The 27,141-nt window shown below is 50.1% G+C and overlaps 1 protein-coding gene across 1 annotated transcript in view; it reads left to right on the top strand.

Moving 5' to 3' along the window:
- The window catches only part of SGSM3 (small G protein signaling modulator 3), a 732,042-nt gene that overhangs the window by 493,622 nt on the left and 211,279 nt on the right, over nucleotides 1-27,141 (top strand). Inside the window, 2 exon segments of the mRNA XM_077452424.1 lie at nucleotides 6,192-6,347; nucleotides 6,435-6,489. Coding sequence (XP_077308550.1) covers nucleotides 6,192-6,347; nucleotides 6,435-6,489 — 211 coding nt within the window.

Raw genomic sequence — 27,141 nt, 5'->3', positions numbered from 1 at the left:
AAAATAATTTTTTATCAGTGGTGCCTAGAAAGTAAATGTTTCCACTCTCAACCTATATTGTTCTATGATTAGGACATGGCAATGTATGACCCACAGAACCATCCTGTGATGGTGTATGTAGCTCTCTGATTCACCATAACAACTGGTCATCCTCCTACCTTGGACACAGTTTTCTCACAATAGTTCCTTCAATACTGCTTCCCGATTTTTCTCAATTTATGGTGAATTATGGTTTCCAACCATCCACGTTGCCTGACTCATTTGTTTCTCAAAGAATTCCTGTGTTAGTGGACCATCTACGTGATCTTCGTTCCACTTGGGTGCAGTTAGAAGAGTCCTTGCAATGTGCCAGTGAGAAGAGCAAACTCCATGCTGACCTCCAATGCCTACCTGCACCTTCCTACCAGGTTGGAGAGAGGGTCTCGCTGTCACTCCATGTTCCCTCACTGAAACTGGTACCACGATTTATTGGGCCTCTCCATAGGATCAACCCAGTGGCTTACACATTAGACCTTCCTTCAGACATGTGTATTTCAAATGTTTTTCATGTCTCCTTATTACAACCTTTGGTGTGCAACCGCTTCTCCACCTCATTACCATGTCTTCACCCAGTGCAGGTCGAGAACCATGAGGAGTATTTTATACAATTGATCGTTGACTTCCGTGGCCGCTTACAGTACCTGGTTCATTGGAAGGATTACAGTCCGGAGGAACGCTCTTGGGTCTCACCCTCAGACGTACATGTTCCTGATGTCCTCAGTGCTTTCCATAGACATTTTCCCCTCAAACCTGGTGGTCATCCGAGGGGGAGCGGTCGTTGCGGAGGGGGTACTGTTATGGCTGGGCTCTTAGCCCTTCTTTCTCTGTGCTCAGGTTACTCAGCTGTCGGTTAATTGCTAGTACTCATCGTTCCACAGTGGCTCACCTGTTGATCATCTCCTGCTAGTCAGTCAAACCCACAGCCAGCCCTTTCTGGCTATTTAAACTGCCTGGTTTATTTCTTCAATGCTTTCCCTTGGTCAACATATCTAGAGACTCTCTGCTGTGTTCCTTTTGAAGACTTGCCTGGCATACATCCCTTCTGGTTCCTGATGCTGTCTGCTGACTCTGGCTTCCTGATTTCCTGGCTTGTCCTCACTACCCGATCTGGCGACCGAACCTTGGCTATGGTTTGACTAAGTTTACCAGTTGTACCATTTTTACCATTTTATTAAAAGGTGTGATTTTTTACTGTATTTTCTGTCTGTCTGTTTCATGGTTCCTAACATGCCCAATATTAAGAACTAATTTGTTTCTCAGGGAGCCCTACAGTAAATCATCTGGGATTTTGGGGAAGTAACAAACCCAATATATTATCCCATAACAAACTCGGCCAATATTTACAAAACATCTTCTTAGCCTCTGTATACTGTAAATTTTAATGTGTTGCGAAAGAAAAATCGAAATTCTCAGTATTCTTTTTTTCTAATTTTCTTTTTCTACAATCTTCCCCTTTCTTATATACACGAAGTACAGAAGCACAAACTGAAAAAAACAAAAAGGAAACGAGATAAAACCCTGCTCCCTTGGCAAAATACTAACACAGAGGTCCCTTGGCTAACAGATCTAAGACAACCTACTGCTGCCCAGACACCTAAAGCCAGCAGTACATGGATCAAAATTCAGCCGGTTCAGCAGGGACTGGTTGAATGGGCATCCTTGTTGTACAGAAGTCAGTCTATCATTTTGACAACTGGGAGCCAGAACATAATAGCACAGCTGGAGGATTCTCCCGTACACTTCAGATGTTGGAGTCAGAGCTTTTTTTTATTCAACTTGCTGGTTGAATGTATAGGCTGCCTAACACTTTGCAAATAAAGTATTTTCTGCACAGACTCTGTCTCATCAAATGTGGGCTGTGTTTCACCACACGGGGTACTTCATGGTCTTGCATACACAAAAACTGGCTCCAAGCTGGAGCAATATCCCCTGAGCAGGCTAGAGTTTTTAAATAGAAGCCAAAATGACAAGGCCTACTTCAAGGCCTACTTGCGCTGGGCTTGTTGCCTAAACAGCCAGCCCGAAGAGACTCCACTCATCCACCTAATCAAAAAGAAAATATTTAGCAACTTCCTTATTCAGGGACATACATTCTTTTCTTTCTGGACACAGCCAGAAGTTTTTATTGTCCTGTTATGCTATATACATAAAAACAAGTTTTTTACAACCTTAATGCGGAAAAGCCAAGGGAACTAAAAAAATAACCCTTGCATTGGGGCTACCCCTATATTTCAAGGGTTCAAATGCTTGTTTTTGCCAAAGATACCGGAAAAAAAAAGCTTTTACCCACCTTCTGCCCCTTCCTCTGTAGCCGGTGTTCACCTCTTCTTTTTGACACTCTGGGTTGTGGATGTGCCCTTCGTATTTTTACTGTTGATCCTGCATTGTAAATAATGACATCACAGGTGTGATCCCTGGCCTGAGCTGAAAGCCAGAGAAACTAAAAAACAACCCTTGTATTGGGGCTACCCTTATACTTCAAGGATCATATTGTCAGGCTAGGTGCAGATAACAAGTAACAGTTCAGGTGTGCTGATTATACAAAGAGTTCAAAGCACATACCATGAGCAGGTCTAAGCAGAGCAGGTCAGCTGGGACTTGTAGTACACCGCTGTAGACGAAGGTAGGTGATTGCTGGACCTTGTAGTTCACTGCTGTAGATGAGGATAGATGAGTGCTGGACCTTGTAGTTCACTGTTGTAGATGAGGATAGATGATTGCTGGACCTTGTGGTTCACTGCTGCAGATGTGGGTACTAGTAGAATCAGGCAAAGCGTAGTCTAGGCAAGCTGGGTCATACACAGGTAGATCAGAATCCAAACGGTACAGAATCAGAAGCAAGCAAGGAAGGTCAAACAAGCCGGGTCAAACACGAAAGTCACAGAGCAAATATCAGCTGGATCAAACACAAGTGAACTCTAACACGAGCGCTGACTGAATGCTGATACAGGTGATTTAAACGTGAGCTGGCCAATCACTGTTGTTTCCCAGACACAGGCTGTGTCAGGTGAGTTGTGCTGGGTCCTAAAGGGATTCTAGCACTGACACATATGCTTGTTTTTGCCAATGATACTGGAAATAATTTTTTACCTGCCTTATCCCTCCATTCCATTCCTCGGCAGGTACTGGTAGAAGTACCCTGCAGAAGTATGGGATAAGGTAAGTAATACATGCTTTCAACTGGTACCCTCAGACAAAAACTGACATTTAACCCTTGCAGTTTGGGAGAAACTCCACTGCTGTTCTGTAAAATTTACTACCCCACTTATTCGCGTGATAATAAATATAATAAGTGATGTCCACCTTTTGTCCATGTCCAGAGCTGGTGCAAGGATTTTTGTCTACTCAGGCAAAGGTGCATTTTGGTGCATCCCACCCCAACTGTCGTCCTACCACCCCCCTCCACTCTACCATGCAACCCCCATATGACATACACTTAGTACTCCATTAAGCTATAGTGATTCTGGTGCTTAGAGCAGGGGTATTGAAGTAAAATTCAAGGTGGTGCGGTCACTAAAATGTTCTTACAGCCGATGTCTGAATCTCAGATTTGTGCTATGACTCAGAAAGATTGTAGTCATTGTATGAGAAATGTACAATTTCCATAACAATTTAACAGTATTTATCCCCCATCAGTGTCCCCTTTTACATCATGTGTTCCGATCAGAGTGCCCCCATAGATCAAGTCCCCCCATCAGAGTGCCCCTTTACATCAGGTGTCCCCATTGGAGTAGATCAGGTGTCCCATCACAGTACCCCTTACATCAGGTGTCCCCATTAGAGTGCCCCCATAGATCAGGTATCGCCATCACAGCACCCCTTACATTAGGTGTCTCCATAAGAGTGTTTCCATCAGAGAGTAGGTATCCCCATCAGAGTGCCCCCTTCCATCAGGTGTCAAAATTGGAGAGTAGGTGTCCCCATTAGAGTGACCTCATAGAGCAGGTATCCTCAGAGTGACCCCATCAGAGAGCAGGTGTCCACATCAGAGGGACCCCATAGAGCAGGTGTCCCCATCAGAGTGACCCCATAGAGCAGGTGTCCCCATCAGAGTGACCCCATAGAGCAGGTGTCCCCATCAGTGACCCCATAGAGCAGGTGACCCCATAGAGCAGGTGTCCCCATCAGAGTGATCCCACAGAGAGAGTAGGTGTCCCCATCAGAGTGACCCCACAGAGAGAGTAGGTGTCCCCATCAGATTGAAGAGAGGTATTGTAAAGTAGTGATGTTTGAAAGCTTTAATAAATAATGAAGATTAAAAAAAGGGGAAAAAAAAAAAAGTGACCCAATAGAGCAGGTGTCCTCATTAGTGACCCCATCAGAGAGCAGGTGTCCTCATTAGTGACCCCATCAGAGAGCAGGTGTCCTCATTAGTGACCCCATCAGAGAGCAGGTGTCACAATCAGAGAGAAGGTATCCCCACCTTGGAGCAGATATTCCCTCAGAGAGACACCATAGAGCAGGTGTCCCCATCAGAATGACCCTATCATAGAGCAGGTGTCCTCATCAGAGTGACCCAATCAGAGAGCAGGTGACTTCATAAAGCAGGTGTCCTCATCAGAGTGACCCCATCAGAGAGCAGGTGACTTCATAGAGCAGGTGTCCCTATCAGATTTTCCCCATCTGGTGTCCTAATCAGTTACCCAATCAGATCAGGTGTCCCCATCAGATTGCCCTCATCCATCAGGTGTCCTAATTAGTGATCCAATCAGAGTGCCGGTGTGCCCATCCGAATGACCAAATCTGACAGCAGGTGTCCCCATCAGAGTGACCCCATAAAGCAGGTGTCCCCATCAGAGTGACCCCGTAGAGAAAGTGTCCCCATCATAGTGACCCCGTAGAGAAGGTGTCCCCATCAGAGTGACCCCGTAGAGAAGGTGTCCCCATCAGAGTGACCCCGTAGAGAAGGTGTCCCCATCAGAGTGACCCCGTAGAGCAGGTGTCCCCATCAGAGTGACCCCGTAGAGCAGGTGTCCCCATCAGAGTGACCCCGTAGAGCAGGTGTCCCCATCAGAGTGACCCCGTAGAGCAGGTGTCCCCATCATAGTGACCCCGTAGAGAAGGTGTCCCCATCAGAGTGACCCCGTAGAGCAGGTGTCCCCATCAGAGTGACCCCGTAGAGCAGGTGTCCCCATCAGAGTGACCCCGTAGAGCAGGTGTCCCCATCAGAGTGACCCCGTAGAGCAGGTGTCCCCATCAGAGTGACCCCGTAGAGAAGGTGTCCCCATCAGAGTGACCCCGAAGAGCAGGTGTCCCCATCAGAGTGACCCCGAAGAGCAGGTGTCCCCATCAGAGTGACCCCGTAGAGCAGGTGTCCCCATCAGAGTGACCCCGTAGAGCAGGTGTCCCCATCAGAGTGACCCCGTAGAGCAGGTGTCCCCATCAGAGTGACCAAATCATAGAGCAGGTGTCCCGACAATGGAGCAGATATTCCCTCAAAGTGACCTCAGAGAGGTGTTCCCATCAGAGTATCCTCTGAGTGTCCCCATCAGAGACCAGGTGTCCCGACCATGGAGCAGATATTCCCTCAGTGACCCCATAGAGCAGGTTTCCCTGTCAGTGTCCCCATGGAATAGGTATCATCTCTGAGTGCTCCTATAGGGCAGATGTCCCTATCAGAGTGAATCCATAGAGTAGGTGTCCACATCAGTGACCTCATAGAGCGACCCTATATAGCAGGTGTCTCCATGGAACAGGTATCCATTCAGATTGACCCCATCAGAGGTCAGGTATACCTTCAGAGTGTCCCCATCAGAGTGACCCCATAGAGCAGGTATCCCCATCAGAGTGTCCCAGTGGAGCAGGTGTCCTCATCAGAGTTATGAACCATCACAGTGCACCCCTAGATTAGTAGAAAACGTACAACAGGCAGGTAGGGGCGGGAGCTTTACAGAGGAAGCACGCTGCAGGGGGAAGGAGCTCGGTGGAGAAACATACTAAAACACAGTAGTCTCTGTTTAACATTTGTTTTGCTGAGGTATGAAAACAATGTACCATTTTTAGAGAAGTTATTTTTATTTAATAGAAATCTTAAAGTGTTCCCGGATGCAGAGAATGTTTTGGTTTGTTCTCTGCTGTTATGAAAGGTACTTAAATGGGAACAGGTTACATTGTATATCCATGGTTTAAAGGCTTTTTTTTTTTTTTCTCAGGACCTGACACCTGACTACTCTATGGAAAGCCATCAGAGAGATCATGAAAATTATGTCTCATGCTCCCGAAGCAGGCATCGCAGAGCTAAGGCACTTTTGGACTTTGAGCGCCATGATGATGATGAGCTTGGCTTTCGCAAAAATGACATCATTACGGTATCTTGGGTGGATATATTTAATTACAAGGGGAGAGGACATTTGTAATTCCTAAAATAAAATATATATTTTTTTCTTTTTTGTTAGATCATTTCCCAGAAGGATGAACACTGTTGGGTTGGGGAATTGAATGGACTAAGGGGTATGTGTTTGTAAATGTACTTTTTACTCGTTCATATTCAACATTAATAAGTATTTGTTACAACCAAGACCTCAGATATTTTTTTCCTATATTGGTGGGTGTGTGTGGGGGGGGGGGGGGGTTCAGCCTGGGCCACCTAGAGTAGAGTAGCTAGATAATTAGCCAGGGGACAAAGCGCTGTGGAAAAATTTTGCAGTGGGTGGCTGAGAACTTGAGACTACTCTGTGAACATGGTGATATATGGCATAGTCCTGTAGCCAAAAAATATGCCTTAATCGCAATGCCACAAGAATCTAACAAACCTTAGCACAGTCGTATGTAAAAGATGGAATTATTCTGTGCATCTTATAAAATTTGAATATCATCAAAAAGTAAATGTATTTCAGTAATTCAATTCAAAAAGTGAAACTCATATATTTTATATAGATGCATTTTACACACACACACACAGTGATTTCTTTCTTTTAATTTCGATGACTATGGCTTACAGCTTGTGAAAAACCAAAAATTAAGTATCTCAGAAAATTAGACTTTTGCATAAGACCAATTAAAAAAAAGGATTTTTAATATAGAAATGTTGGCTTACTGAAAAGTATGTCCATGTATAGTAAGCACTCAATACTTGGTTGGGGTCCTTTTGCATGAATTACTGCTTTAAAGTGGTTGTAAACCCTTACAAACCACTTTGACCTACAGGTAAGCCTAAATTAAGGCTTACCTGTAGGTCGAAGAAATATCTCCTAAACCTCCACGGTTTAGGAGATATTTGCCGAAAGACCGGCACCGCTGTCTACGGCACGCAGGCGCACTAAGTGCGCCGCTGTCAATGGCGATATGCCGTGAGTGGTGGCTCCCGTGCGCATGTGTGGGAGTGACGTCATCGCGGCTTCGTTGAATGACAGCGGAGGAGCAGCGAGACCCACCGGAGAAGATGGATGCTCCGGACTACAGGGGACAGTGGTGACTTCGCTGGCTCCTGTGTCAAGTAAGTGACACATAATGGACTACTATGCGATGCATAGTAGTCCATTATGCTTTACCTTTGCAGGGAATCAAAGAGGAAGTAAACTCATCAGGGTTTACTTCCTCCTTAATGTGGCATGAAATGGATGCGATCAGCCTGTAGCACTGCTGAGGTGTTATGGAATCCCATGTTGCTTTGCATAGTTGGGTCTGGTGTGTCTCATCTTCCTCTCGGCAATACCCTGCAGATTCTCTGTGGGGTTTAGGTCAAGCAAAGTGCTCTAGAATTTCCTGGTAGAGGGCTGCTCTGTCTTTGGACTTGATAAAGCATAGTGGACCAACACCAGCAGATGACATGTCTCCAAAATCATAACTGATTGGCGAAACTTTACACTGGACCTCATGCAACTTTGATTCTGTGCCTCATTACTCTTCTTCCTCCAGACTCTGAGACCTTGATTTCCAAATGAAATGGACAGTTGTCCACAGTCTGTGATAATATCGGTGAGCCAGTGCTCCTCTGAAGGGCTAGTTTTTGTGCAGACCTGCTGCACTTCCCAACTCTCACCCTGCTTTTACCCAGGTACACTGTATGTGAAATTACAGCGGTAAGGGACACTGAATTTAACTGTGGGGCAGGAGTCGGGAGGTACAGCAGGTCTGCACTGAAATAACTTGGGCTTTGTCAGGTTTCTCAGGTTGCAGGGCTTGTGCACCGGTAAAGATGGTAAAGAGCCTATGACTTAGGCCAGTGATGGCGAACCCTGGCACCCCAGATGTTTTGGAACTACATTTCCCATGATGCTCCACTATAATGCAGAGTGCATGAGCATCATGGGAAATGTAGTTCCAAAACATCTGGGGTGCCAAGGTTTGCCATCACTGACTTAGGCTCTTTACCATGTGATCAACTGTGTCCAATCAGGGGGTGTGGCCGGACGTGCAACCGAGCGGAAGTGTGGAGACAGAGCTCCGATCCACCGTCACCAGGAGGTAGCGGAGCCGCAGCGGGAGGTGACAGAGGCGATATTTGTGCCGTGCGGAGCTCTGTCCGTGCGGCCCGGTCCTGAATCGCGGCTCGCCGCAGCCACCTTGCGGCCTACACGCCGCCGCCATCTTGCGGCCTACTAGCCGCGGACGCCATACCGGAGGCTGCGGCAGACTGACGGGGGCCGAACCGCAACCGCTGAAGACCCGGGGACCCCCGCCGGACTCCGGTAGACATTGGGGGCCTCCCTGCACCCAGGGCCATAACGAAGCGGAGCCGCGGAAGCGGACGAACGGCCGCCATCTTAAGTAGGTCCGAGGGCCCAATGCCGGGGTGAGTGCTACCTGAATTTATTGTGATACCCCATAAGCTCCCGGAGGGTCGGATCTGTGAGCTGCCACCACCCTGCGGCCCTTTCCCCTACTTCCCCTGGGTAGCAGGCTGAAGCCTAGTGCCCGTACAGCAAGATTTCAGGGCCGCTTAGCACACCCCACGGGGGCCACGTCGGGGCCTTTCCCTCCTGCTAGACCGCCCGGGTCCCTCCGAACGCCATCAGGCTTTACAAGAAGCTACCCATTGTGACTGCCAGGGCTCCATCTGCCTTAGGGGGATGGCTGTGGCCTAGGGGGTCTCCCCCTTTTTGTTTTGCACTGCCAAGTACGCTGCGCTGTCAGTCTCCCACATCAGCTGCTAATGGCTCTTACAACCCTCACATGCTATGCTTAATTAAATGTGATCGACCCTGAGCCCCGTCCAGCGTTCAGCTTCATTGCCACAATTATGCCAACAAAGAAACCTAGATCTCGTTCCACAACTAACAAAGGATCTGGGAAGGGGCCAGTATTAACCCAATCAGGCTCCGGATCAATACAGCACTTATTTGCCACAGGGAAATTGGTGTCGGGCGAACGGGGTAGCCACGCCAGAACCCCTAAAAGCACCTTCTCCCCTTCCTCTCTTGCCGCCTCTATTCGGAAAAGCTCACCAGCCTCCTCCTACTGCTCTGAACTTATGGAAGACCCCGGGTCCCCAGGGGGCTCCGATATGTCAACCTTAGTCAGCGGTCTTAAGAAGGAGCTGGCTGGGATGTTCCATGGTCTAGAGAAATCTATAAAAAAGTAGATCACCGGAGTCAGAGCGGATATGGCGTACATTCTGGAAAGGGTGGAGGAAACGGAGCTCAGACAGGACTCACAGGCCTCCGCTATTACAGAGTTGCAAGAGACGGTCACACAACTGGCGTTTGCCCAGAGGGCCTCATCTTACAAGCTTGAAGACCTCGAGAACAGAAACCGCAGGAATAATTTGCGAGTGCGGGGTCTCCCAGAAGCCACTGGTGACAATGATCTTGAACCGTCGATCCGGGGCATCCTTAACATGATCCTGGGAAACCCGGTCACTGAGCCGCTGCGGTTTGACCGTGTGCACCGGGTCCTCCGCCCCCGCAATTTCTCCTCGGACCAACCGCGGGACGTCATATGCCGCCTACATTACTTCTCAGACAAAAATGCTGTAATGCTCAAAATGCGGAGTACACCTACCATAGACTTTGATGGGGCCACCATCAGCATCTTCCCGGACCTCTCTAAGGACACCCTTGACCATCGCAGAGCCCTCAAACCCCTGCTGGATCTTCTTCGCGCTGATGGGATCAATTACAGATGGGGGTTCCCGGCCTGCCTAATTGCCAACAAAAACGGCCGCTCCCACACCTTACGGTTCCCAGAAGATCTACCCACGTTCCTGAAGGACCACAATTTGCCACAAGTTGATCTCCCAGGATGGCAGGCCCACATCCCCCAGTTCTCTACTTCGGATCCTCAATGGCGGAAAACCCCATCCAAAAAAAGACGCACATCCCTTCCAGGATCTACTCAAAAGAATGGATGAGTGAAGCTACCTGGTGAGTGCTTTGTTCTTCCCTTTCTTTTTTTTTTTTTTTTCTTTTTACTTGCTCCTTCAACTCCTGATTTACTGCTTGCATTCCCCGATCCGGATCATTTTTTCAACGCTGCTGGACATTCATGGCCCCTGTTTAGAACTAACATGCCTATTTGCTGAGAGAGGGTCCATAACTCCTTGCAGTTTGACTACTTTGCACTACCTTGATGGACTTGGGGTACCCCGCCTAGCAGGGGTCTGTTGTGTTGTTTTTTTTTTGCCTTTTATTTCTTATGTTCCGGACCGAAGGGAGTTCCCTGCAAGTATGTATCCCCGTAGGCCGAGACACGGTTCACTGGGTTCAGCGGTTCTTAAGTGTAGTCGAAGGTTTCAGTTGCTGTTACTTAATACATTGCATATTGTTACTTTTGTGTTTTTTTTTTTTACAGGAAGGCTTTGCTGAACGCTGGCGGGGCACGTTGCTCACATGTGCCTCTCGCTCGGCAAACCCCCTACCCCCCCCCCCTCCTTTTGGGGTTGAGGAGAGCGGATAGCATTTACTCTATGAATCCTGACTCGTGGTTTGAGGACGGAATTGCCGCCTGCTCTCCCCTTCCCCTCAGGGACCACAGCAGTTTACTGCGTGACTTACTAATTGTTCCCACTGGTTTAATGTCAGAAATGATTTTCAGACGTTTCAGATTCTTTTCTACTTCAATTTCTCTCTCTTCCCTCTTTCTCCTTTTCCCCCCTCTTACTCCCCCCCCCCCCCCCCCCAGGGGGCTTGCGTGGAAATTTAAGCTGAAGGGTAACACTCTGCTGATGATATGGCTTCCATAAAAATGTCCTCATATAATGTGAGGGGCCTCCATGTTGCCGCAAAAAGGCACCAAATTACCCGTGAATTGTAAAAGACTGCATGCTCAATTGCCTTTCTTCAAGAGACGCACTTGACGCATACAACACCGGTCAAGCTGACCTCCCCCCCAATTTCCCCAATGGTACTACAGCCTGTCTGATACTAATAAGGCGAAGGGAGTGGCCATAGGCTTCAGCAGCAGTGTTCTCTTCCGTCTTGTTGAAATGCTAGCGGACGATCATGGTTGGTATCTTTTTTTTTTTTTTAAGGGATTTCTGGGCAACACACGCTGCACTTTGGCTAACGTGTATTGCACTAACCGGCATCAACCTGCCTTCCTCTCCCAGATCCTCTCTAAATTAGCCCATTTCACTGTTGGTTTAACTATCCTAGCGGGTGATATCAATCTACCTCCTGATCCCATCATGGACACCTCCCAGGGCCGATCCCACATTCCATTTAAAAGACTGTCCGCACTTAAACGCAAGCTCATCAAGCTACAATTGATCAATGTCTGGCGCATACTACACCCCAAAGACAGGGATTACTCACACTTTTCTAAAACGCATCAATCATACTCGAGCATTGATAATCTTTTTAGATCACCATCATCTCCAACTTCTGCAGTCCGCTCATATAGGTACAGCCACTATATCTGATCATGCGCCTGTATCGATGTGCATGACCATGCCCTCCTTAGTACAACGCTCCAATAATTGGAAGCTCAATGACTCTCTCCTCTCTGCCGAGGTTGAAGTGGCTGAGTTAGCCTCACATATGAAACAGTATTTCACCGAAAATACTTCTCCCGAGTCCTCCCCCTCTGTTGTATGGGAAGCTCACAAGGCTACCATGCGGGGACGACTCATTGAACTGGGAGCTAGAAAGAAGAGGGAGCATGGCGGGAACAGGTCATCGGACAAATTGCAGAATTAGACAAGCAGCATAATCTTACCTTACACATGGCCCATTTAAAAGCTCTCACTCTGAAGAGGGAAGAATTAAAAACCCTCCTCGATCTGGACACTACCAGGAAATTCAGACGCTTCGCTCAGTCGTTGTATGAATGGGGAAATAAACCCAGCAGACAACTGGCGAGATCCCTCAAGGCGAAACAAACCAGGTCATTCATCCCCAAAATAAAACTCCCCAATGGCAATTTAGTACATGCTACTCCCCTCATAGCTGCGGCTTTTAGCGATTATTATGCGGATTTGTATAATGTACAGAGCGAAACGGCCTCGCTAACTCTGGGGGGAAAACGCAATCGCATACAGGCATACTTAAGAGAGGCCAATTTACCCACATTATCCACGTCCGCACTTCAGGCCCTAGAAGAGGACCTTACGGTGGAGGAATTCCGGGCAGCCTTGAAGTCATCCCCCACGGGAAAGGCCCCCGGCCCCGACGGATATACTGTCTATTATAGCACATTTAGCGACATTTTACTCCCTCACCTCACGGCTTACGCCAACTCTATATCTCGCAATTCATGTCTGCGCCCGCATAACAGTTTTACCTAAACCAGGTAAAGACCCCACAGCATGTAGTAGTTATAGGCCAATTTCCCTACTTAATGTTGATGTCAAGTTATACTCCAAGGTCCTGGCCAATCGGCTACTTCCCTTTAATACCTAGTTGGATTTCTAAAGACCAGACTGGCTTCATACCTGGCAGGGAAGCCAGGGATAACTCTCTCCGGACCAGATCCCTGATTCAATACGTTCGTCGGTGCTCCCAGCCCGCCCTACTTGTTTCTACGGATGCCGAAAAGGTGTTTGATAGGGTGGACTGGGACTACCTTAAAACGACTTTGCATCACCTAGGTCTTGGCCCTAAAATGTTCTACCGTATAACCTCACTTTACTCCACTCCCACAGCCCGTGTCCGCATAAAATGCTCTCTGAGTGAATCATTCTCGCTGTACAACGGGACCAGACAGGGCTGTCCTTTATCCCCGCTCCTATTCGCTCTTACCCTCGAACCCTTCCTGTCCACCATTAGGCATAATATTGATATCCACGGTGTTCAGATAGGTACCACGACCCATAAATATGCATCATATGCTGATGATATTTTATTTTTTGTTCAACAGCACCGTATCTCCCTGCCTAATCTGATGTCGGCCCTCTCTACCTACCAAAAACTCTCCAATTTTAAAATTTATTTTTCTAAATCGGAAATTCTAAACATTAACCTCCCCAGACGAGAAGCAGATCTAATCCGGCCCCTCTTTCCTTTTAAATGGGTTCAGTGCAGTATGAAATACCTAGGAATCTACCTTACACCAAATATTCACTCCCTCTTCCGATATAACTACCTCCCACTACTGAACAATCTCAGGGAAGACCTGAGAAAATGGAAGAATCTTTCCCACTCCTGGCTAGGGAGGGTTAACATAATTAAAATGAACATATTACCCACAGTCTTATTCCTATTCCAAATGATCCCCTTGGGGGTACTTATAGATTTTTTTGCAAAGTTACAGACCATGATCTCCCACTATTTTTGGAGGAACAGTCATCCCAGAGTGTCTAGGGACTTCTTATATCGTGCCAAGGATGCTGGGGGCCTGGCCCTACCAAACTTTAGGATGTATTACCATGCAGTCATACTCTCCAGGTTGGCAGACTAGAAGTACGCTGCTAACACCAAGCTGTGGGTGGCCATGGAGCACTTTTTGTGTGGGGCAGACCTCACGGTTGCACCGTGGATCCCTCGAATACACAGACACCTTGGCACTGAAACCTCTTCCCTTACTTCCTCCACCCTGGCTATATGGGACAACCTACACAAACAGTGCTCCTGGTCTTACAACTCCCCTCTAATGCCCCTTCTTCACCATCGGTACTTTCTACCAGGTCTTCTAGATCCAGGCTTCCATGCCTGGTCCTTAGATGGGCCCCTGATGCTGCACCAGGTCCTCCGGAGCTCTACCATTAAGTCTTTATCGGACCTACTCGGCGCTAAACCAGCTACATTCCTGGACAGGTGGCGATATGCTCAGTTACAGTGCTTCCTGAGGGCCTTGCCCCAGCCACTGAGAGGTACCGAGACTTTGAACGAAATTGAGGTAGTATTCTACCCCAAAGGCCCTCCCTTACGCTGCATTTCATTGTTCTATAAGGCCCTCATCAGACTTCTTCACAACTCATTCCCACCCTATCTGGCTAAATGGGAGGAAGATTTAAGTACAAGCCTCACAGACCTACAAAAAAGGAAGGTACTACAACTATCTCATGTCTCATCCATTGCTACACAAATGGCTGAAGTTGATTATAAATTGCCCACCAGATGGCACTAGACCCCAGCGAAATTACACCGGATGTTCCCTGAAAACTCCCCATTGTGCTGGAGGAACTGTGGGTTTAAGGCCACTCATGCACACATCTGGTGGTCATGCCCCCTTATTAAGCCGTTTTGGTCTAGCGTCATCCAGATTATACAACGTATCTCTGGCATCCTCCTCCCTAATGAACCCTGGACCATTCTCTTCCATGCTACTACGGATCCGGTACAAACGCTCCATCATCCCCCACCTGCTGAACACAGCTAAGGCACTTATTCCTGCCCACTGGGGTCAACCCAAGATCCCGTCACTGAAAACCTGGATGCGTAAAATAGCGGCAGTTCACCTCATGGAGGACATTACTCATACCAATAAGAATACCTCACAAAAAACCCTCTTGACTTGGTCTTGTTGGAGGGAATTTACCTCCACTACATTCTACAAAGATATCTTAACGCAACCCCACTGAGCTGAGTACGCTGAATGTTATCACGCAGGCCACCGTTCCCCATCCTTTCTTTCCCCTCCCTGACTCTTTTCTTCTCTTCCCCCCCCCTTACTCTCTCTTGCCTCTTCCTGTTCTTTAATTACATTTCTCAGTTTCCAAGATAGACAACATGATGCCCGGTCCTTTTATCAGTGCTGTGCACTTTGCTCATGCCTTCCAGAATGTTTTTTCCATTGGCACTTCCGTTATTGTTTTACTGTATTGGTTCCAAGATGCTCTGATGCTAATTGATAATCCTGCTCCCTGGTTTGTGGAATTGGGCATTGTATGTATGTGAATTCTACAGTACGTATTTGTTGTTCATCTCCAATAAACATTTCTTTAAAAAAAAACTGTGTCCAATCACAGCTGGTCACATCATAAACAGGAAGTTCTGTTTATAGCGCTTGTCTCTATTCGCACTGACAAGGCACGGGTTGAAGAGAGCCAATCAGCTGCTCGCCTTACAAGGGAGGGTCTGCGCTGATAATCAGTGCTTTGATTATCAGTGCAGACCCACCAGGGATACCTACCCATGACCACCAGAGATGCCAATCTGTGCCATCTATTAGGCCGCGTACACACGCGCGGACTGTTCGCCCAACTTTGTCCGTCAAACAGTTTCGGCAAACAGTCCGCTCAAAATTAGCATGGACGGACATGGCCACACACGACGGACGAACAGTTTGCTGAAACCGTGCGCGATGACGTGAACGGCACGTACGACGGGACGAAAAATACGACGTCCTATACACTGCATTATAACTTTCGGCGTGTAAATCCTTTCTGAGCATGCGCGGAACTTAGTTTGACGAACAAGCCTACACACGAGCGGACTGTTCGCTGAAACAAGGTTTCAGCGGACAGTTTTTCGGAAATTCCGTAAAACCTTGTTCGTCAAACTGTCCGCTGAAACTGTCCGCTGAAAGCCCACACACGAGCGGACTGTCCGCCCAAACACTGTTCAGCGGACAAAGTTGGGCGAACAGTCCGCCCGTGTGTACGCGGCCTGAATGCCCCAATCAGTGCGCCTATAAGTGTCCATCATTGCAGCCTTTCAGTGCCACCTATGAGTGCCCATCAGTGCTGCATATTATAAGTGCCTCATCATCCATGCCATTCCATCAGTGCCCATCAGTGAAGGAGAAAATGTACAAAATTTTATAACAAACAAAAAAGTTTTCTGTATTTTTTTTGTTGAGCAAAAAATAAAAAAACACAGCTGTGATTGAATACCACCAAAAGAAAACACTTTGTGGGAACAAAATGATATAAAAATTGGGTACAGTGTTGCACGATCGCGCAATTGTCATTTAAAAGTTGACGCACTGAAAGCTTAAAATTGGCCTGGGCAGGAAGGGGGAAAGTGCCCTGTATTGAAGTGGTTGCATGGTAGATGAGGTTGGAAAAAAGACCAAGTCCGACATATGTGTGTTCAACCTATATGTGGTTAAACTTACACCCTAGCACTTAAAATGAGGGTGGTGCCGATACTAAGCACTTGCACGAGTATTGCTACTTGTGCAAATGCGCTGATACCTAAAACCGATACCTTCAGGTTCGGCTCTTTCATCTGTCAGCGAGATTCCCCCATTGACAGATGAAATGTATACAAAAGAATGCAGGCAATCATTGGTTGGGGCTGCCACGTCCTTAACAACCGATGACGTTTCAGCTGTCAGTGGGGATTTCCCTTCCCCACAGTGGACCCACCCCTTCCCGTTCCTGGCTCCACGGATCTGCCTGGTGAGTAGTGTGTCCTGCACTGAGCCAGGCTTTGCTGTTGCAGAACTTCTTGGAGGGGGAGGGCAGGTCTGTTGGGTGTTGTAGTGCAGTGATTGGCAGTGTGTGGGTTCCCAAATAACCCCCTTCCCCTCCCTTTCTGCATATTCAAACAACCTTCCCCACCTCTCCACCCTAAACAATAACCCCCTTACCACCTCTTCACCCTAAACAATAACCTCCCTCTCCACCTCTCCACCCTAAACAATAACACCTTTCTCCACCCTAAACAATAACACCTCTCTCCACCCTAAACAATAACCCACCTCTCCACCCTAAGACCCCTTTCCCACTGGAGATGTTTTTCAGGCATTTAAGGGCCTATAAAGCACCTGAAAGTCTCTCAATGCTCCCCAGTGTGAAAGCCAGAGTCCTTACACAATGGGGCATTGCATTGGCTGGAGGTTAAAAAAAGACCTGCAAGTATCTTTGGGGCTGTGGAGGAGCTCCATTGAAATGAATGAGCACCGCTGCCGAAGCGCCTGCAAAGTTAACCCTTTGTTTGGCCACTAGCAGGGGCCCCGCCAAAACGACGGTAAAGCGCAGATGAAACTTAGCATTGCTTTACCGCTGACGCGGCTCAGTGTGAAAGTGGTCTAAACAGTAACGCCCCCGGGGGCGTGTCCGGATGTAGAGGGAGACAGACGTCCCCCGCCGATCCTACTTCAATCCATCGCCATCCTGCATCGCCGCCAGCCTGGAGAGCCTTTAAACTCTCCACACCAGCTACTGGACGACTTGCACATCTAATCCAGCAGGAATTAGCCGAATTGTGTCTGCACACAGCGGGGACCCGCCGCCATTTTGAGGCCTACAGGGCCTCCGACATCCGCGGGCTCGAGTGCCACGATCAGCGGACCAGGAGGCGCCGAATCCGGGCATCTCGGTGGCGGCTGTCCCTTGGAGTGTGCTGGGCGGTGTGGGGGCCCCCATCGGCCGTTAGCGGTCCCGTGGCGGCCGATTTCGAGCGCCCGAGGCCCGTCGCCATCTTGCGGCCTACTGTGTCCGGAACAGCCTCAGGTACTGTGACTTTATTGGACAGGCGTGCTCCCCCCTAACCATCATCTCTGCCCTAACCACAGCACGCTGCGCTGCCTCCCCTGTGCCCTAGTGGTGTTGGGCTGCCCTCCCTGTGCCACCGCCTGTGCCTCAGCGGTGTTGTGCTGCCTATCTTGTGTCATTCTCTGTGCACAGCTATACTGAACTGCCTCCCTGTACTGTTATTTATGCTACAGCATTACTGAACTGCATCCCTGTACTGTGTCCCTGTACTGTGTCCCTGTACTGTGTCATAGCAATACTGCACTGCATCCCTGTGATGCCATATATGCCGCAGCAGTACTGAATTACCTCCCTGGACTATCTTCTTCATAGTTAGTAAGGTTGAATAAAGACACCAGTCCATCCAGTTCAACCTGAGTGAGTGTCTACAACTGTCCCCATCCCTGTACACTGCACACCAGTCCCTACCCTCAAGGAGCCCACAATCCTAGGTCCCCATTCATACACTAGGGCCAATTTTTTGGACAGAAGCCAATTAACCTACCTGCATGTCTTTGGATTGTGGGAGGAAACCGGAGTACCCGGAGGAAACCCACGCAGGCACAGGGAGAACATGCAAACTCTAGGCAGGTAGTGTCGTGGTTGGGATTTGAACCAGCGACCCTTCTTACTGCTAGGTGAGAGTGCTAACCACTACACCACTGTGCTGCCCATCTTCTGTGCCGCAGCATTATTCTACTGCCTCCCTGTGCCAGTTTCTGTGCCACTGCCATACCGAACTGCCTCCCTCAGCTACCATCTCTGTCATGACAATACTGAACTACCTCCCTGTGCTATCCTCTGTGCCACAGAAATCCAGAACTGCCTTCCTGTGCTTTCACCTGTGCCACAGCAATACTGAACTGCCTCCCTGTGATATCACCTGTGCCACAGCAATACTGCACTGCCTCCCTGCGCTATCACCTGTGCCATAGGGATACTGAACTGCCTCCCTGTACTAACATCAGTGTTCCATCAATGTTGAACTGCCTTCCTGTGCCCTCATCCGTGTCCCGGCACCACTGAACTAGCCTTTTGGGCATGAGAGGGGGTAAGCACAACTCCAGACGGAAGACTTCTTCTGCCCGCAGCACGTGAGGCAGCAGCAGCCCCCTTCTGCTGGTGCCAACATGGCGACCCGGACTCCGCCACAGGACCCGGCCACCGTGGAGGAGGACCGATTTCAAGCGCTGATGCAGGCTATTTCGGGATGCAAAACGACCCTGACAGCAAAAATTGACCTCCTACAGATGGATGTGGGGTTGGTGCGTCGGGATATGGATAAGTTCCGGGAGCGGATGGGGGATCGGCGGGTGGGAGACACCGAAGATGCCCTCAGAGATCACCGTGCCTCCCTCCATACTCTTCAGGTGCGGGTGCGGGCGTTAGAGTCCCGAGCGAAGGACAGCGAAAATGGGAGCAGAAGGAACAACCTCCGCGTGGTGGGCCTACCGGAGGGAGAGGAGGGACAGGACCCCGCAACCTTCGCTGAGCATCTTCTCCGCACTCTCCTACCGGCAGCGGCGTTCTCTCCCCACTACGCGGTGGAGAAAGCCCACAGGATGCCATCCACGCGGGGGGGCCCGGTGGTCCTCCTCGCACCTTTATTATGCGTCTACTAAACTTCAGGGATCGGGATCTGGTCCTCCGCGAGGCGCGCAAAATCCCTGAGCTACGGTTTGCCAATGCCCGTCTCATGCTGTTTCCGGACTACTCCGTAGAGACCCAGAGGCAGAGGAAAACTTTTGATCATGTCAAGGCCCAGCTACGTGCGAGAAACATCAAATACGGTATGCTGTTCCCTGCACGCCTTCGGGTGGTAGATGGGGAGTCCACCCGCTACTTCACTTCGCCGGAGGAGGCTTCACAATAGCTGGGCACTCTACCCAGGCCCCGGTAACTATGGTGCCTTCTACAACCTATGCTTTTAATGTCACTCCATGATGTCTCCCGCCCTTTCTCCCCCCCCCCCTCTTTACTGACTGCCCCTGTGTGACTCTCTACTGAGGAGAACTGTGTGCCTTAGCCCCTGGTGTGTGTAAGTGCCCCACTGCTTCAGTTTACTCCGCACGAGTGATGGTCTGGGCCTACATGACCTGCTCGCTGTTCCTAGCTCTACTAACTAAATCAGCTGTCCCCACTGACCGAGACATCATGGCTCATCCCTCCCTCCCCCCACCCCGGATCCTGACTTTTACCAGTGCTGGGCCTAGGAGCTATATGGACTCACTGCCCAGTTGGGGGTCTTGGACACTGAGTGGTGGTGGGGGGGGGGGGGCTGCTCAGCGACAACAGAGTCTCCATACAAGTGGAGCGTCATGCTATAACCATTGTTTTATGCCTTAATTCAATGTACTGTTCTCAAGTATATGCCCTTGACTCCGGTCAAGAGATCCTGCCTTATCAGTTTGTCTATGCTGGTTTTCTATTCTTGGTCTCCCGGGCTGGGGTTGGTGCCACGCGTATGGCAGCGACCGTGCTATTTTTTGCTCACAACTCCACCTCGGGCTACCCCTCTTAGTTCTCCCTGCGCCCCCGCAGGAGTTTCACCTGATATGCTCCAGTTGAGCTGGGTTTTGGGAATGGGCACTCCGAGTTCCCCAACGGCAGTGCAGTGCAGAGTGGGGGGTTTGGGTTGTTTTATTTTACATTACTGTACATGTTGGAATGTTTTTGTAGTGGTACCTTTCTCTGGTGGGGCCCCCACCATTGGCAGTGGTTGCTGTTGGCGGTCTGGGCCTCCAGGCTGATGCCGGGGAGTGGGCATTGCGATACATGTCTCCACCCAGGCCCAGGGATGCGATGCTCCCCTGGCGTTCATTTGCGGCAGACCTCGCTATGGCTCAGATGAGGCTGCGGTCCTGGAACGTCCGGGGACTGAACAATAAGTTAAAACGCTCCTTGGTATGGGCATATCTTAAGCAGCATAGCACGCATGTGTGCATCCTATAGGAGACACTTCTTGTGGGGGTGTAGGATCTTGAACCTGCGGAGGCAGTGGGTGGGCAGTGGTTATCACTCTACATACTCATGCTATGCACGAGGGGTTAGTATATTGATACATAAATCCCTGACATGTGAAATACTGAATGTACAACTGGACGCGGGGGGGCAGATATGTGATCCTGCATGCTGTTATAGACACGGTGGAAATGGTAATTGTGGGCCTCTACATCCCGTTACCGGCTACCACTGCCCTGTTAAAGCTTCTGGTTCCCCTCCTGTCTAGTTACCCCACCGATAACATTATATCGCAGGCGATTTTAACATGGTTCCAAACCCTGCATTGGATAGGATGTCCCTGGGGGGTGGAGTGGAATCCCCGCTATCGAGATGGGCTGACCTTTATGGCCTTACTGATGTTTGGCGGTGGAGACACCCGGGGGAGAGGGCCTACACATTTCACTCCACCTCCTATAGAGCTATGTCACAGATTGACCTGGTGTTGGTTAGTGGCGGGATGCTCACGGGTGCGGGTGGTGGGCATGCTTCCGAGAGCAATCTCGGATCATGCCCCCATGCTATGTACCTTTCAGATGCTGACTCCCCCCACGGAGAGAATCTGGCGCTTATCTAGGTATTGGATCTCTGAGCCACTGGTGGAGATAGAGATTTCTAAACATATCCAGACTTACTGGCTAACAAATGCGGGTTCGGCCTCAGAACTTAATGTGTGGGATGCGTTTAAGGCATACATTAGGGGGGCATACCAATCCTCTATAGCTAGGGCCCAACACGACTCGGCGATTACTTTGGCAGAGGCTGAGGCGTCTGCCAGGGAGCTGGAGGCTCGCTACGCCTCCACCCAGAACCCTATTACCTATCTAGACATGCAAACGGCCTACAGGGAGGTGATGCTTCTTAGGGTATCGGGGGCAAAAAAGCAACAACTGGCTCAGATGCACAGCATTTTTGAGCAGGGGGTAAGACCGGCCGCCTGCTGGCCTGGTTGGCTAGAGAGCAACAGCCTATCACCTCTATTGCCCATATTCGGGGCTCGGATGGCACGGTGCTGGTGGACCCCTCACTCATAAATGCCCGGTTCGCTTCCTACTATAGCGATCTCTATAGCTCCCGGGTGGATTACTCCAGCGCTGACCTTGACCGGTTCCTGAAACGTATCCAGTCCCCTACTCTCTTTACTGAGGCCTTGGACTCTCTGGAGGCCCCCATAGCGGAGGAGGAGGTTCGGCAGGCGCTGGGGGAACTCCAGGCTGGGAAAACTCCGGGCCTTGATGGGATTCCTCCGGAATTTTATAGGCAGTATGGGGACGTGTTAGTCCCCAGAATCTGATTGCACTGTATTATCGCACTAATTGGAGGTTTGAATTTCACATATGCGATTTTGGATATATGGATTTCTAAGCACTAGACACCTTACTATCTCTTTTGTGATGTAATCTAAGCACCTGACACTTTATTCACTTACTGCATTATTTGCTGTTGCTACATAACCTGTTTTTCAGAATCCACCGGGTTATATTGTTTTGCACCTTTACATAATTGTTTACTTTGGGAATCTTTATTAGGGGTTACACATTGAATTTGCTAATTTCATGCACTAGGCACTTTAGTTTAGCGTAATATTTTAAGGTAGCGCAACACCATTTATTTGATTTTGACATGTACTATATGATAGTCCAATCTCTTCGGGGGGAGGCTCTACCGGCGTCAATGGCTGAGGCGATAATAGTGGTTATACCCAAGCCGGGTAAGGACCCGGAGCTGTGTTCCTCATATCGACCCATATCCTTACTTAATGCCGACGCCAAGGTGCTTACTAAAGTCTTGGCGCAGAGATTAAATGAGGTAATCCTTACCCTGGTTCACGAGGACCAGACTGGTTTTATGCCGGGCAAAGGTACGGATATAAATCTCCGGAGGTTATACACGGTTCTGGGATCTGATGCCCACTTGGCCCCGGCGGATGCAGTGGCCCCCTGGATGCTGAAAAAGCATTAGACTCTGTCGAGTGGGAGTATCTTTGGGGGGTCCTGCTCCGGTTTGGCTTTCGCCCCAGATTTGTTTCCTGGGTGAAGGCTATCTACGGTGCCCCTAGGGCACGAGTGCGCACTGGGTCGGTAATTTCTCCCCCTTTCCTCCTCCGCAGGGGTACTCGACAGGGATGCCCGCTCTCCCCGGCGCTTTTTGCGCTGGCCATAGAGCCAGTGGCCATGTTGATCAGATCTTCTTCGGTGATCCGTGGCATCCCCTTGGGCCCTTTGGAGGAGAAAATATGCCGATGACACCCTTTTGTACCTCCGGGAGGTGTCCACGTCACTGGAGGAGGCCCTCTCCCTTATCGACAGCTTTGGCAGGTACTCAGGTGTCCGAGTAAACTGGGACAAGTCTGTCCTGTTTGCCCTTCACCCCTCGGATGCTGGGCTCCCGGTTAACGCCCCACTTGAGGTGGTCATCCAGTTCAAGTTTTTGGGGGTAATAATCCACAGAGACCTGACCCGATTCAAACCTCTTAATCGTGAGCCGGTTTTGTCCTCACTGACGCGACAGTGCTTAGGTTGGAGGACTCTGCCTCTTTCACCAGTGGGCAGAGTTAACTTGATCAAGATGACGGTCCTGCCCAAGTTCACCTATTTGTTTCGACAAACCCCAGTGCCTATTCCCCAGGCTTTCTTTCGGAAGTTAAACAGTTTGATTATTTCCTTTATCTGGAACGGTGGCACCCTGAGAATAGCACAGAGCAGGCTTCAGCTTCCGCTCTCTTTAGGGGGTTTAGCTGATTGACTGGGGCATGCTCCTCCAGTTTATGATGCTGTGCGGTGCTGGTGTGGTTTGGGGTGGGTCTATCCCATGGGCGTCCGCAGCAGGGGGCAAGGGGGGTCAAGTGCCCCCCCCCCCCCGGAATCCCCAAGGTGTTGCAGCCACCGCCATGCTGCATTTTTCGCAGGCGGCTGCATCCTCTGCTCTCTCCTCTGGATTACAACGCTGGCTGGCTGTTTTCGGCGGCCGCTCTGTAACACAGTCCCCCCAGACCAGCTCATGTGATAGTAGAGTGAATCAACGTTCCGCCTATCACATGAGCCGGTCTGGGGGGGTGGGGCCGTGTTACAGAGCGGCCGCCGAACACAGAGCCAGCCAGCGTTGTGATCCAGAGGAGTAGATGCCGCTTGTACAACCCTGTGTGCCACAGTGCCTGGATAGGAGGATCGAGGGGGGGAGGATCAAGGGGGGGTTGCAGTGCTCTCCTCCACCACTACACTCTCCTGCCTCCCCCCCAGTGCTCTCCTCCACCGCCACCACACTCTCCTGCCCTGCCCCCCCCAGTGCTCTCCTCCACCACCACCACACTCTCCTGCCCTGCCCCCCCCCGTGCTCTCCTCCACCACCACCACACTCTCCTGCCCCCCCAAGTGGTCTCCTCCACCACCACACTCTCCCCCCCCCCCCCCCCCCCCCAAGTGGTCTCCTCCACCACCACACTCTCCTGCCCCCCCCCCACAGTTCTCTCCTCCCTGCTCTCCAGCTCTCCTCATCCTTCTCTAGCCACCATCCCAGTGCTCTCCCCCCCTGCCCCCCCCAGTGCTCTCCCCCCTGTTCCCCCCCAGTGCTCTCCCCCCTGTTTCCCCCAGTGCTCTCCACTCCGCCCAGTGCTCCCCATGTTCTCTCCCCTGTTCTCCTTCCCAGTGCTCTCCCCCCAGTTCTCCCCCCCCAGTGCTCGCCACTCCCTTCAGTGCTCTCCCCCCTGTTCTTTCTCCCCCCCCCCCCAGTGCTGTCCCCCCTGTTCTTTCCCCCCCAGTGCTCTCCACTCCCCCCAGTGCTCTCCCCCCTATTCTTCCCCCCCCAGTGCTCTCCCCCCTGTTCTTTCCCCCCCAGTGCTCTCCCCCCTGTTCTTTCTCCCCACCTCCAGTGCTCTTCAGCTCTCCCCATCACTCTCCAGCCCCCACCCCAGTGCTCTCCAGCCCCCCATTCTCCCCACCCCTGTTCTTTCTGCCCCCTGGTGCTCTCCAGCCCCTCCAGTGCTCTCTACCCTCCGTGCTCTCCACCCCTGTTCTTTTTGGCTTCCCCCCAGCACTCTCCACTCCCCCACCCCTGTACTGTCCACTCCCCCTGCATTTTACCCCCACTCGTGCTCTCCACCCCCCATAATGCTCTCCAGTCCCCTGTGTTTTCCACCCCTGTTTTTTCTGGCCCCCACTGGTGCTCTCAAGCTCCCCCCATTGCTCTCCACTCCCCCCTGCTCTTTGTACCCCCCCAGTACTCTCCAGCCCCCGTGCTCTCCACCCCGGTTTTCTGCCCCCCCCCTCCAGTGCTCTTCACCACCCCACACTCTTGGCCCCCCCAGTGCTCTCAGCCTACCGTGCTCTCTACCCCTGTTCTTATTGCCCCCCCCCCCCCAGTGCTCTCAAGTTCCCCCCCAGCGCTCTCCGCTCACCACCTCTGTGATCGCCACTCCCCCTCGCTCTTTGCCCCCACCCATGTGTTCTCCAAGACCGCCAGTACTCTTTGCTACCCCTTCTCCCCAACTCCCACCCAGTGCTCTCCACTTCCCCAGGACCAGAGGGCAGGCTGACTGGGGCCGGAAAATGATTAAGGCTGAAGGTGCAGGTGGCCAGAGACCACTCCATCTAGCAGCAGACAGATCCTCTGGAAGGAGCACCGTCCCCATCCAAAACGAGAACAGACCCTGCCTGCTGCTGGCTGTCATGGATATCCTGCTGGCATGCAAGGTACCGTACCAAGCATCAACAACACACCTTCCCACAGACAGGGACTGCAGACTGGGACATGGGACACAGGAGGGGCTGCAATGATGGGCACAGTGAGACTGCATTCACAGCACAGTAAAGCTGCATTTGATGGACACAGTGAGGCTGCATTTGATGGGCACAGTGAGGCTGCATTTGATGGGCACAGTGAGGCTGCATTTGATGGGCACTGGTGAGGCTGCATTGAGCTCTTGCATCAAGTCTGCAGTCTCTGACCATCTCCTGTAGCATGTCTGCAGTCTCTGAGGGAGTCTGGAGAGGAGTCAAGAGTGGGAGCACTGGATGGGGGTCATGGGAGAAGTCAGACTTGTGTGGACTGGGGACAGGAGACTAGAGGAGAAAACCAGAGCCACCAAGCTGGAGCCGACTGACTGAGCCCTGCACAGTGCACCTGAGAGGAGGTCAGAGAAAGCACCGCCAGGCCAGTCGGGGGTCACTGATTTAAGGGGGGAGCGAATACGATAATGTAAAGGGCACTGATATAAAGGATTTCCTCCTTATATTAGTAACCCACCCCCCTTACCTTAGTGTATTCTTTCTGCAGAAGGTGGTCCCCCCCATGTTCTGAGCTTCTGGGGTCCCCCTTGATGATTGATCACTTACCACTATTAAAGTGGGATTCCGCTGCCGTTTTTTTTTTTTTTTTTTACCTGTGTCACTGGTGGGTGATTCCTACGGTGTCTTTGCAGTCACGATCGGCGTCTTTTTAACCCCCGGCATGACGATTTCATTGCTAAGGAAAACTTTTAAAAAAGCAGTCCAGCGGTTTCCATTTTCACTGTGGGCGTTTGAAGCCCACAGGCATTTACTTCCTGGATGCGATGATGCTGAGCTCCCAGCATCGACCGCTCCATCTCGCACATGCTCATTGAGTGTCCTCTTTGTTTTCCTTCCTCTTGCTTCATGTGCTATAGTGGTAATGGCAGATAGAGCTGCCTGCCCACTTTTAAAATGGCAATTTCGGACACAACCTCGTCACGTGACCGGCGTCTTCCTTCCGAAATCTCACGAGATTTCGGCATGACTGTGTCCCCCACGGATTTCTGGGAAATAGCTAAAAAAGTTCCCAGGGACCATTGCGAAGCCGATAAACATGCCTACTCCCACGGGAGGAGAGCCCGGAAGTCAGCATAAACATTAAAAATAAAAGGTAAATACTGAATATTATTTTATTTCAATGGTCATAACTGCATCTATGTTCCAAAGCCATTTGAATAAGATGAACTTGCAATTTTCTGTACAAAACCGCTTTAACTGGAATTTGAATATATATATATATATATATATATATATATATATATAGTTACATAGTTACATATAGTAGGTATATATAGGTATATATAGCAAGCCCTATGTGATTTCATATCTATATCTAACTCTCTCTTCATCAAATGTGCTTTAAAATGTATGGTTTTCCCTTTCATGAACAAGAAAATAATGACATTATGTTGTTGGGCTGGTATGACATTTTTTCCAGGGCTGGTTTTTGAAAGCATGGGCGTCCGCAAGGTTACTCAGGTGGCTGTGTACCATGCCCATATAGCCTAGAGAATGTACATCTTTTTACATTGCAATACATCTGTTGTTGCCATATTTTTATCTTTATGAAAACAGCCTATACAGTGACAGTATGAG

This window comes from Lithobates pipiens, unplaced genomic scaffold, assembly GCF_037356315.1.
Source record: "Lithobates pipiens isolate NorthernLeopardFrog02 unplaced genomic scaffold, aLitPip1_a1.2 Scaffold_23, whole genome shotgun sequence".
Taxonomy (NCBI): Eukaryota; Metazoa; Chordata; class Amphibia; order Anura; family Ranidae; genus Lithobates; species Lithobates pipiens.
Note: the sequence above shows the minus strand (reverse complement) of the source record. Positions and strands in the feature narration are given on the sequence as shown.